General features: G+C 41.7%; 1 protein-coding gene across 1 annotated transcript in view; it reads left to right on the top strand.

Annotated features, from left to right (window-relative positions):
- The first annotated feature begins 9,481 nt into the window (after window positions 1-9,481).
- Window positions 9,482-13,486, top strand: part of LOC111951643 (probable E3 ubiquitin-protein ligase HECTD2) — a 42,588-nt gene continuing 38,583 nt past the window's right edge. The window contains 1 exon segment of the mRNA XM_070434979.1: window positions 9,482-10,138. Within this exon segment, the coding sequence (XP_070291080.1) occupies window positions 10,061-10,138 (78 nt within the window). The 5' untranslated portion in view covers window positions 9,482-10,060.

Here is a 13,486-nt window from a genome sequence, read left to right as displayed (position 1 = left end):
GGGTACCTGGTTGCGTGGCATATCACTGTAAGCAAATAGCTAATGCCAGACAGAATGGGGCAAAGTACCAACACAGTCAATGATCAAATATTKAAAAGGCTGACCAATGGCAGGAATAGGATACAGAAGAGCAGGTTTAATTGACTGATTTGGCTTACCAGTCAACTMGCATGTGTGACATATTTTTATGTAAGCAGAGATGTCACATTTCAACCTTGGCCAGAAAAAGTAACGCAAAATACGGTCATACGTTTTCCTAACTCCCAAATGTCCAGCAACATTATCATGGGAGATTTTAAGCACTGTCTGGCGAAACTACAATCTGCATGATAAGATCACCTTCAAAGTTTTCCCCATGAGGCACGCACCTGCGAACAAGCATACTGTTTTGAAGGCAGTAACCTTGTGCAGAGCTTTCTATCCCATCAGCTGGCAACACTGTCAAACAGCTCCTTCAAAGAGGGGTCGTCCTGCTGTTCCTTCACCAAGTCATCACGAGAAACAGACAAGAGATGCTCAGGCAAAGGTGAGTAAAACGCTTCTGTAACAGACAGAATTRTGTTCAGTTACTGACACCTCCCAGCACATGGCACATGATAACTGTACTATCTGAAGTTCATCAGGAACACTCAGAATAGGAGAACAGGTGTTTTGAATCCTCAGGAGCAGGTTTCCACCCAAGATCAGGTTTGCCACCTCAGGAGCAGGGGTTTGCACCTCAGAACAGGTTTAACCTCAGAGCAGGGGTTGCCACCTCAGGATCAGGGGTTTTGCACCTCAGGAGCAGGGTTTGCCACCTGCAGGGAGCAGGGGTTTGCCACCTCAGAGCAGGGGTTGACTCCTCAGGATCAGGGGTTTGCCACCTCAGGAGCAGGGGTTTGACTCCTCAGGAGCAGGGGTTTGCCACCTCAGAGCAGGGGTTTGACGTCCTCAGTGACCTCAGGCGTACGTCCTCAGACAGGAAGCAGGGGTTTGACCTCAGGAGCAGGGGTTTGCCACCTCAGAGCAGGGTGTCAGGGGTTTACTCCTCAGGAGCAGGGGTTACTTCCTCAGGAGCAGGGTTTGCCACCTAGCAGGTTGACTCAGACAGGGGTTTGCCACCCAGAGCAGGGTGAATCCTCAGGGACAGTTGCCACCTCAGGACATAAACTCTCGAGCAGGTTTGCCACTCAGATCAGGGTTTGACTCCTCGGACAGGTTTGACTCCTGAGGACCAGGAGAACAGGGTTTGCTGTGAGCCACATATGGTGGCACCCAAGCCCTGTACAATGAGATCAATGCCTCCACTGTAGATGAGGACGCACCACAAACACACCTTCACAAGATCTGAGTCAAGTTGCACTGTATGCAAGAACAGGAAACAAACAAACAAATCCCACGAATTAGTGTAGAATCACCTGTATCTCAGTGCGAACCTACATTTTTGCAAAAAAAAAATGAAAAAAATATGTGCATATATTTATTGGGGGGGGTTCTGGGGGGGGGTTTGCCTGTTATGTATGTTATTTTGGCATTAATACTGTCACACATCAGTTTGCAAATAATGTTAAAAAATATATATATATACAGTGGGGAGAACAAGTATTTGATACACTGCCGATTTTGCGGTTTTCCTACTTACAAAGCATGTAGAGGTCTGTAATTTTTATCATAGGTACACTTCAACTGTGAAGACGGAAATCTAAACCAAAACACACAAATCACATTGTATGATTTTTAAGTAATAATTCGCATTTTTATTGCATGACATAAGTATTTGAACATCAGAAAATCAGAACTTAATATTTGTACAGAATCTTTGTTTGCAATTACAGAGATCATACGTTTCCTGTAGTCTTACCAGGTTTGCACACACTGCAGCAGGATTTTGGCCCACTCCTCCATACAGACCTTCTCCAGATCCTTCAGGTTTCGGGGCTGTCGCTGGGCATACGACTTTCAGCTCCCCAAGATTATCTATTGTTCAGGTCTGGAACTGGCTAGCCACTCAGGACCTTGAGATACTTCTTACGGAGCCACTCCTTAGTTGCCCTGGCTGTGTGTTTCGGTCGTTTCATGCTGGAGACCAGCCACGACCCATTATCAATCACTTACTGAGGAAGGAGTTGTTGGCTAGATCTCGCAATACATGGCCCCATCCATCCTTCCCCTCAATACGGTGCAGTCGTCCTGTCCCCTTTGCAGAAAAGCATCCCAAAGAATGATGTTTCCACCCCAGCTTCACGTTGGGATGTTGCTTGGGTTGTAGCTCATCCTTCTTCTTCCTCCAAAACGGCGATGGAGTTTGACCAAAAAGCTCTTATTTTTGAATCATCAACACATGACTCTCTCCATTCCTCCTCTGGATCACCAGATGGTCATTGGAAACTTCAGACGCCTGGACATGCGCCTGCTTGAGCAGGGGGGACCTGTGCGCTGCAGGATTTAATCATGACGGCGTAGTGTGTTACTAATGGTTTCTTTAGACTGTGGTCCCAGCTCTTTCAGGTCATTGACCAGGTCCTGCCGGTAGTTCTGGCTGATCCTCACTTCCTCTATCATTGATGCCACGAAGTGAGATCTTGCATGGAGCCCAGACCGAGGGTGGATTGACCATCATCTTGAACTTCTAATTTTCTAATAATTGCGCCAACAGTTGTTGCTTCTCACAAGCTGCTTGCTATTGTCTGTAGCCCACCCAGCTTGTGCAGTCTACAATTTATCCCTGATGTCTTACACAGCTCTCTGGTCTACATTGTGGAGAGGTTGAGGTCTGTTTGATTGAGTGTGTGGACAGGTGTCTTTTATACAGGTAACGAGTTCAAACAGGTGCAGTTAATATACAATGAGTGGAGAACAGGAGGGCTTCTTAAAGAAAAAACTAACAGGTCTGTGAGAGCCGGAATTCTTACTGGTTGGTAGGTGATCAAATACTTATGTCATGCAATAAAATGCAAATGAATTACTTAAAAATCATACAATGTGATTTTCTGGATTTTTGTTTAGATTCCTTCTCTCACAGTTGAAGTGTACCTATGATAAAAATTACAGATCTCTACATGCTTTGTAAGTAGGAAAACCTGCAAAATCGGCAGTGTATCAAATACTTGTTCTCCCCACTGTATATATATCATTGAGTTAATAAAGCCACACAAACATGGTCTCTTTTTTGTTTTCTTGAGTAAGGCATCTCCAAAATGCAGGTGTTTCAGCCTAGCTCAGTGCGTTCTGTGGTGGTGGGGCTGGTCAGCAGAAAATAGGAGCATTGGCTCAGTMTTCTGTCACTCATGAGGACACATGTCATCCACCTTTAGTAAGGGTAGACATCAAGAATGTGAGCCCTTTGGGTRCTGCCATAGACTTAGATTAGAAGTGCCCTTCCAAGAAGGCTCAAGGTCGTTGGCCACAGATAYAATGATTTCAAATCACATATCTACAGTAACTTTGATTGGACTGATTGGATTTACTTTCAAAATCTTAGCTAGCAGTCATTATAAATCAAGTAGACAATCTACTGGCAAATCCTTTTTAATCCTTGTTATATGAAGAGAAATAACGAAGAGAAATTGTAGATAAAACGTATTGGTGCTCATTGGCCATTGGACATTAAGATTACACAACAAGTCGGAAATCGCAAATTCAACAATGAGTCGTTTAGAAGGAGTCAGTGGCTAACTGCAAGCGTTGCAAAGAAACCACTAACGTTAGCCTGCTATTCAATGGAGTGGCTGTGTTTTATTCCAGAGTTCCCACCATGAATCCAGAGAAAGCCAGACTTTGTTGACAAAGTTTGATGACAAAATTTGCCACCTTCACAAGTTGAGTCGTATGTATTGTATTGCATGCTGCTGCATAAATGATGTAATAGAAGAGAAATGTATACTGTAGCTAAGAAAGTAATACTAAGTGTATGTTTTGTAGTAAGCTGTTAGTAGCCCATGTACCTCACCCTAATAATTTGGTCTGTTTTCACCAACGTGGTATTGTAAACACATTGTTCGTGGCCCGGTGTCTGCTTGTTTGGCTACTTTTTTGTACAGTTTTGACAGTGCTACTGATAGTAGTGGTGGTGCTTAGCTTGCACATGCAAATTCTGCACACACAACATTCTATAATAGAATTGTGTTATTTGAGGTGTCAAATTAAAAGCTTATTTAACGCGTCAAATACTGTTATATTACGGTATCTTTTRTGACACGCAAAGACCCAAACGGCGTTCAATGTGCCTCACCCTAATAATTTGGTCTATTTTCACCTCTTAATTTCACCTACTGTTCTAACTTGGTGGTGCACATTTAGCCTATAACCTGTTTTAGAGAAATMTAATCATCGAATATTGTAAGAGCCTTCATTGTCTGTTTATATGCCCCCTTTACTTATCCTACGGTTCTGACTTCTACAGGGAGTACACTGTAAGAATGGCCCATGTTCTGAATTCTGTTGCTGTTCAAAAGTGCTGACCAAATAGTTATATTGACTACGTCRGTCGTCGCTTGCTCATTGTCTTAATCAAAATTACGGATTGCCTCTTATCTGTTTCTCATCCCCCTATGCCATAGTTTGTACATCTCAATTGTCAGTAGAAACCACATTTGTTTAAGCAAGTCTGCCATATCAGCTATGTTTTTTTTAAAGGCAGTAAATGAGGCTGAATGAACTGTTTCGCTGCCAGACAAAGCTCAGCTGAAAGCCAGGTGTAACAGTGGTAAGGCTTTGGGACTCTGCTGTTGGGACAGCTTTATGTAGGCCCTYTCAGTTTGTGGGCACCGTTTGTCACCGTTATAGTGCAATTAACATATTGTTTAGTGTTGTGGCTTTGCTGGCATGCTAAAATAATTCCACAGAGCCTGTGTCTCACAATATTTTGACTGCCACTTTCTCATCACGTCCTACCAGGGAGAAATAACCTTCAGAAATGTACACAGCCCAGTCATAAGTAGTGGCTTTTTCAAAACGTTCTGCAGGCTTCTCAAGCTGAGATAAAGTACTAGGCCTGTAACTGTACTTTTGAGTTGCCACCAGAATTTTTAGCTTTCAGGACATTCATTTTTCCGGTGTCCCTTACCTTGACAATAGTTACAAACTCTAATTAGATCATTTCTAACTCATATGCCACGATCAACCTTAGGAAAACATTGATCTGCTCCCAACGTTGAAWACTTTTGGCGAGGGGAGAAGTACTCTGTACTTTTTTATAGCTAGCTTATACTGTTCCATCGGTCATTTTACCAACTCAGTTTGTATTAATCTGCTCTATTTCTAGTTGTAGCATTATCTCGTCGCTCAAAACTTAAACCAGCGACACCTAGTGATGCAAATGGAGTAACAAACTGTAGCTCTCGAACAGTTAGGATTCCTTCCTCAACTAGTTTGGCTTTTAGACTGGCTTTCATAATATCGTTCAATCCAATATTGTAGTGTTCAGTAATCTGTGCCATCTGCTCTTTGGTGCACTGCTCCAAAAGTGCTTCAAATGGGCACTAAATAAACTTGTCTAGATTACTAGCAATGATGAAATTAAATGACCAATTTCGATTGAGACAAGCCTACACAACTAGGGCTGGTACARGGTTGTCCTTCACATTAGTGTAAACTAACTCAAAATGGAACCTCCCCGGCCCCATTCTAACTAATACGCCTATCTAACTGACTATCTAATCTCAACCCTAGTCTTCGTGCAGATACTGGCAYMGGGTATTTATGCACTGGTTCCATCAAAAACAGAAAGACAACCGGAAACCAGTGACTGATCTGAATCCAAGGAAGTGCTCCAGAGGCAATTTATCACAAATTGGTTCTACCTGCAGTCTCCACGATACTAGAGAGAAAACAAAAATGGTCACTGAAACCTACAAGGGGATATGTGGTCCTACCAACTGAAGTGGCTATCCTTACCAAATCAATGTAACAGCACCTAAAACCCCAGTGATTAGGAAATAGGTACAAACAAATGGCTTTGTAGGCCAACACCCAGGGAACAAAAGCTGCTTCCCTTCCAGAATCCACCAAAACAAAACCCCTAAAGCCTACACAGTTAAGGAAAAACCCTGAAAAAATAAACGCTCCCAAACTTCAGCTTTGATACTCCCAAGCTTTGGCTTTAACGAAGACTGCCAAACAAATAGCACCACATTACACTTGAAGAACTGTAGCAACACAGCTGAACCCAATCTAGCACCAATTACTACCCCTACACGGTGCTCCAAGCTAACCATGCACAAAACAGGGAGTCCTAACCAAATGCCAAACAAAACAAAATAGCCAATTTTACAAATAACATACTACCAAAACTGCCATATAAGCAAAATCTCCAATTGGTCGAGCCCCCACTGTGTTACAACATGACTCATAGTTCATAATAAAGGGAGATTGCGCATGATTTAAATGTAAAAAGTGATATATTTATTAAACTAAATATAAAAATGGAACATAAGKTGTGGACATCTGTAGGACCAGTAGTATGTGGAGCAGGTGTTGTACGGTGGGGGGAAAAACTCAGCCTGCCAGTCAGGGAAGAGYGAGAATGTTGGATGATGTGGTCACCCTTTATAGCCTGCAGACCAAGCCTGCCCAGGTGTGCCAAATCAACTGACSATCCTCCCTGCTCTGCCCACTYGGCTCCTGCAACAAGTGGACTACCAGACAGGAGATCACAGCAGACATAGGTGGAGGGACGTCACAGTAGTGAGTGTTGCAACCGAGGACAGATGATGTTTACACGCTTCAGCACTCGGCAGTCCCTTTCTGTGAGCTTGTGTGGCCTACCACTTGGCGCCTGAGCTGTTGTTGCTCCTAGCTGTTTCCACCTCACAATAACAGCACTTACAGTTGATCAGGGCAGCTCTAGCAGGGCAGAAAATTTGACGAACTGGCTTGTTGGAAAGGTGGCATCCTATGATGGTGCCACATTGAAAGTCAATGAGCTCTTCAGTAAGGCCATTCTACTGCCAATGTTTGTCTATGGAGTTTGCATGGCAATGTGCTGTGGCTGAAATAAACAAAMCTACTAATTTGCTTTTGTATATACTGTATAGTGTAGATAGATAGATAGATGATAGCTAGATCTTTCTCTGGAACAGGGGTGTCAAACATATACCATTATAACAAATTTGCAGGGCGCCAATGGGCTAAGACCAAATGTGACCCCAGGGAAAAATGAGTTTGACACCTCTGCTGTAGAATATGACAGTAGCCTAATCAATATAGGTTTGTTTAATTACAGGATAAGGATTTTGCTGTTATAATGGTGTGTGGTAACTGTTGCCAAATAATGACATTAACATACACTGAACAAAATATAAACGCAACATGTAAAGTGTTGATCCCACATTTCATGAGCTGAAATAAAAGATCCCAGAAATGTTCCATGRGCACAAAAAGCTTATTTATCTCAAATTTGTTTACATRCCTGTTAGTGAGCATTTCTCCTTTGCCAAGATAATCCATCCACATGACAGGTGTGGCATATCAAGAAYCTGATTAAATAGCATGATCATTACACAGGTGCACCTTGTAGTGGGGACTATAAAAGGCCACTCTAAAATGTACAGTTTTGTCACAACACAATSTCACAGATGTCTCAAGTTTTGAGGGAGGGTGCAATTGGCATGCTGACAGCAGGAGTGTCCACCAGAGCTGTTGCTAAATAATTAAATGTTAATTTCTCTACCATAAGCTGCCTTCAACATTATTTTAGAGAATTTGGTGGGAACGTCTAAGCGGCCTCACAACRMCAGACCACGTGTAACCACGCRAGCCCAAGACCTCCACATCRGGCTTCTTCACCTGCAGGATCCGGATCGTCTGAGACCAGCCACCCGGACAGCTGATGAAACTCTGGGTTTGCATAACTGAAGAATGTATGCACAAGCTGTCAGAAACCGTCTCATGGAAGCTCATCTGTGTGCTCGTTGTCCTCGCCAGAGTATTGGCCTGACTGCAGTTCGGTGTCTTAACCGACTTCAGTGGGTAAATGTTCACTTTCGATAAACCACTGGCACACTGGAGAAGTGTGCTCTTCATGGATTAATCCCGATTTCAAATGTACCGGGCAGATGGCAGAATTATGTCGTGTGGGTGAGCGGTTTGCTGATGTCAATGTTGTGAACAGAGTGCCCCATGGTGGTAGTGGGGTTATGGTATGGGCAGTCATAAGCTACGCACAACGAACACAATTGCATTTTATCTATGGCAATTTGAATGCACAGATACCGTGACGAGATCCTGAAGCCCATTGTCGTGCCCTTCATCAGCCACCATCACRTCATACAAGCATATCGCTACACTGACAATAACATCATGTGAATGTGACCAATACATTTTTATTTGATGTTTCAGCATGATAATTCACGGCCCCATGCGCAAGGATCTGTACAGTTCTTTGAATCTGAAAATGTCCCGGTTCTTCCATGTCACACTTATTTTACCATGTCAATATCTATTTGTTGTCAATATTTTGTTGTCAAACTGGTGGCAGTTGCGAAACAAGTAAATAGTTGGACGAATTGCAGAGGTAACTGAAAACAATACTTGTTAATTAGATGCTGTTTTCATTAATTAGGCTGTTTTCTCTTGAACCATATGGCCTGTCTACTAGAAACTCATAGACAATATAAACATAGATATAAAAACATGAATACTATATATGAATACAATTTTTWAAAGTTATTCAAGTATAAATTACCAAAGTTATGATAGATTGCCATAGATTTTCTGTTAATTACTGACGAATCCAGTAACTTTGGTAAATTATRGGTAGCTTTGCAACCCTAACCGTGAACAAAGAGGTTGTCAGTTCAAATCCCAGGTGTGGGGGAGAACATTTCTTTGCGACCATCAGGCGAAGTCCTGACAACTGATACACAGAAATGTTCCTGCAACATTCCCATGAAAATGCCTAGAACATCAATATCTTATATTTTAAGAACATGGCAACCATGTTCTGTGTATGTTGAGTGTGATGTTAATCTCTTGTGGACAGATTCCAGTGTAAACAGGAAGTGACAACTTTCAAGAGAATTTTACTTCTGGGTAACAAAGATTAGTGTGATGTTGATGGTATGTTCTCCTAAACCACAGAAAACTGMAAACACAAATTTTCWTGCAACGTTACCATGAAACTTGCCTAGAACATTGATATATTATATTCTGAGAACATGGCAACCATGTTCTGTGAATGTTTGGTGGGCTGCTGATGGAATGTACAACTAACCCACAGAAAACTGGAAACATGAATGTTCTTGCCACGTTCCCATGAAACGTGTCTTCAACAATATCTTAATATCTGAGAACTTGGTAACCACGTTCTGGGTAAGTTCTATTTTAAGGGAATGGTCTCTTGGAAACAATCCTTGCACGTCACAGGAACATTCCTATGAAAACGTTAGTTAATGACCTAATGAGACTCTTAAGGGAACAGTTTACTAAAGTTGTGGAAACGTTTGTTGTTAGCTGGGTAGGGGAGTTCTGCAAACTGCTGCGAAACTGGCATATTCAGGACTTCCCAGAGAGCCACGAATTAAATATCCCATTAATAGGGTATGACTTTTAGGGAGKAAATATCTAGGTTATTTCTCTAATTATGGATGTTAGTTAAATTGCCCCGATGACGCAGGATGTCTCATCTTGGAGACTGCCTCCGTTTCCAAGCTCGTTTCCATGCACCGCCTTCTAACAACATGGCGCCAGTTTACAGCGGTGCTGCCTTCCAAAGGGATGCCAAAAACCGCGCCGTAAGAGGAAAATATGATTGTTGAATGTAACAGTTAACTACAAAAAGTATAACGGTACCGTAGTAATTATAAATAATACTTGTGCTCTTTTCATGTAAAATTCTGGAATTTGCGTGCAGCAACAGTTTGTTAGTGACAGGTTGCGCATGAGCCCACCTGCCGGAGAAACTGTGACGACGGTGGATCAATATGAATCTCCTGAACCTGACAATATAGTGGACGATATCCTTTGATAGAGACCTGCAATATTATGCCCTATTCTTCGACAGCGAGGTAACGKCTAAACGTCTCCGTAGACTCATTGTAATGCAATAAACAACTTTCTCTTTAAAAAAAAAGCTCACTCTATAATGAATGAAGAGAATTATGCGCAATCGGAGGTGGAAAGGGAAAAGCTCCCTCCAATATGCCATACGTCACCAACTATGGTAAGTGCAAAATTGTTTACATTCAATCAGAAAATGCTTACAACTTGTTGCTGTAAAATATAGTTAATAATTTGAGGTCTTTTCTGTAATGTTTTTTCTWACACAATATTTCCTTTATTCAACTTCATCCTAAAGACATTACTGAACTGGCCCAGTCAAACAATGTGCAGTATTTATTTTGCAGTATGGGCTACTATTATAATTTGTTATTGTCAGCATCCCTACTATAAATGGCATTATAAACTGGGTGGTTCGAGCCCTGAATGCTGATTGGCTGACACCGTATACCAGGGGTATGACAAAACATYTATTTTTACTGGTCTAATTATGGGGGTAACCAGTTTATAATTGTAATAAGGCATCTTGGGGGTTGTGATATATGGCCAATATACCARGGCTAAGGTCTGTGTCCAGGCACTCCTTGTTGCGTCGTGAAAAAGAACAGCCCTTAGCCGTGGTATATGGGCCATATACTACACCTCCTCAGGCATTATTGCTTAATTCTCCTGTGGAACAAGATGCTTAGTGAATTAATTCACAAAGTAAGTGGACTCAAGGACTTAAAGTATCAGAATAGGACCTATACCAATAATCCACACAGTTTGGTGAACCAGGATATTTGTCATTGGAAAAAGCATTGACATTTGTTCCCCAACAGTCCCCCTCAAAAGAGGGACATTGAAGAGTTTTTTTTAAAGGGGCAATCCGCAGTTGCTACATCCGTTTTTGGACTTATAAATTKATTGATTCTTGAAGAATATAACTTGTAAATTCCTCATGAGCTTAGCTCAACTGTCATACCCCATCGGAACCCAAAATATAAGCTTGTTTGAATCCAATGTTTGTAAACATTGTACATGTAAACAAACAAATGCTTAACTATAATTTTTGTATCTTGGATGGTCAGTCCTTGCATCAAAAGCTTTGTCTATGAATTTAAGAGTGGTTAGATTTCTCCAGGCCAATCCCTCAACTTTTTACCGTACAGAGGCGGGTGGGACCACTTTGTTATTGTTTTTACTGCGGATTTCCCCTTTAACTATCCAATACGGAACCCATAATTTTTCATACTAATGTAGGCATAATGTCTGGAAATGTCATAATGCTGCTTCTCGCTCTCTTGCTCTCGCTTTCTTTCTCCCTCTCTCTCTCTCACCCACACACACYCACATTCCCACCAACACACTCATCACACGGTAGCATCATTGTGGTGATCTAGATAGTAAACGTCCTGGAAGAGCAACATGGGAAGAGATTTAGGAGTGAGGCAGACTTTTCCACAGACACAGACGGTTATTCTCTCATAAAGTGCTGCATTTTGGCACAGCCATGAATAACAGAATAGAAGGACAGGAGTGGTCGAGGAGGGGGGGGAGAAAAGGAGGGAGGAGAGTGATGTTTTTATCCAGATTTTAGGGTTGTAATATAAAGAACAATTCTGTAATTCAGAGGAGAGGAGCCACACCAAGAATCACTTAGCCCGTGATACAGTATGTGTTATTGTGTCACATCATCATTTTCAGACTAATGTAGGCCTAATATCTGGAAATGTCGTAATGCTGTTATGTCCCTCACACACACACACACACACACACACACACTAAGTCCAGTCCAGCCTGGCCCTGTGTGTCATTACACATCATGCTGAACACCGCAACTGCCTTGTGTGTCTCCCCACACTATAAATAACACATTATTCCTGTTTTTCCTCCGTAAACAAAAACATTATTGGATCCTCTGAGTCCGCTTGGGAAAGGAAATGTTTAACAGTTTAAAAAAACAAAAACAAATGCACACTAAAAGCAACACTAATAAAGTTTAAACAAACTAAGCAGTTATTCGAACGCATGGAAAGTATAACCCAGAAGTTATAGGCATTTCTGGTTATTAAGGTTGTTAGGAGAAAAATGTGACCTTATTATGAACAATGGGTAAACTACAACTCTAAAATCAACTGAAAGGTTTGTGTGTGTCTAATGTATGTGTGGTGTGCATGCGCGTACTGTTCTTTTTTTCTTTAAGAGCGTGTCCCGTGTGTTGGTAGAGCATGACACTTACAGCGCCAGGGTTGTGGGTTTGATTCACATGGGGGACCAGTACAAAAAAATAAAGTCTTAACACTAAGTACTATAAGTTGCTCTGGATAGGAGTGTCTGCTAAATGACTAGAATGTACAAATGTAAATGCATACTTCTTTAAGAGTGTTTTAATAGGAGAGATGGAGAGATGATACACACTAGGTGTATCTCTGTGTGGCAGCCTCTTTTTGTATGTTAATGGAGTGTGCTGTTTGGAGATATTGTTCCTGTCTGTGTCTCAGATGAAGAGTTTGTTTGATCTGCCCTTTTGTACACACGAATACTGAATTAGTTGAATAGAATCCATTGGATCGAATTAGACAACGGGATAAGGGGGAGGAGATGTCTTTTATCCCTCTGAAATTTAGCATCTACCATATTCTACTGAGGTGCAGTTTTTTTTATATAGATGTCAGTTTGATTAGCACAAACTGAAATGTTTTTGAAATTGTGCTAAACAATAGTTTTTACAATACAGACAGTAATATTGTCTCCAATGTCTCATATCAGAGTAACTCCATGTGGAGTGCTAATGGCATAATCAGGGAAGATTTTTATGGATGTAATTCTAATCTCAGTGATCTCATTAGGATTGTCTGGACTTGAGAAGTCCCCCTCCCTCTCTCTCTCCCTCTCTCCATGTCATCTGTAAGACATGTGTTTTCTCCCCCTCCTCTTCGTTCGGTGGAGAGTTTTAAGGTGTCAGGACCTGCTGCTGTGCATATGCTGTTAGTTGGCCCTCCTCTCTCTCAATCTGTCCACTGCACTCAGTTCCTACCTCCCACCCTGTCTGCTCTCTGCTGCTAGGAGACCTCACCTTGCTGTCTGGGCTACCAGAACAGTTGGCTGTAGGCATTGGTGAGAGCAGCAGCAAGAAATAGGAAATTGACATCATATATATTTTCTAAACTGGTTGTCGGATTCACCTTGGGTGGAAAAATCACGTGGGCCACTTAACTGAATGACAAAAATGCCAATTATATGATATGGTATTCTATCCCTATGATTCATGAGTCTAATGTGTGGGCCTAATAGGGTTTCCTCTGGCAAAGGATAAAGTGCAATTATTCCTTTTRTATTCACAAAAAAACGGTAGCGGTAGTAGCAGTGGTTAGGATAAATAATGTTGGCAAAAATGGACTTACYAAAACAAACAAATTATGAATAAATAAATAAACTTCTAACAAGAAATTTAACTCAATCCAAAATCAGGATTTGGGCTGAGGAGGCAAGGGGTACAGCCTAACRACATGGGGACATTCTCCCCAAC

The sequence above is a fragment of the Salvelinus sp. IW2-2015 genome, linkage group LG25, assembly GCF_002910315.2.
Source record: "Salvelinus sp. IW2-2015 linkage group LG25, ASM291031v2, whole genome shotgun sequence".
NCBI lineage: Eukaryota > Metazoa > Chordata > Actinopteri > Salmoniformes > Salmonidae > Salvelinus > Salvelinus sp. IW2-2015.
The sequence above is the reverse complement of the archived record's forward strand: the minus strand, read 5'-3'. Positions and strand labels throughout refer to the sequence as shown.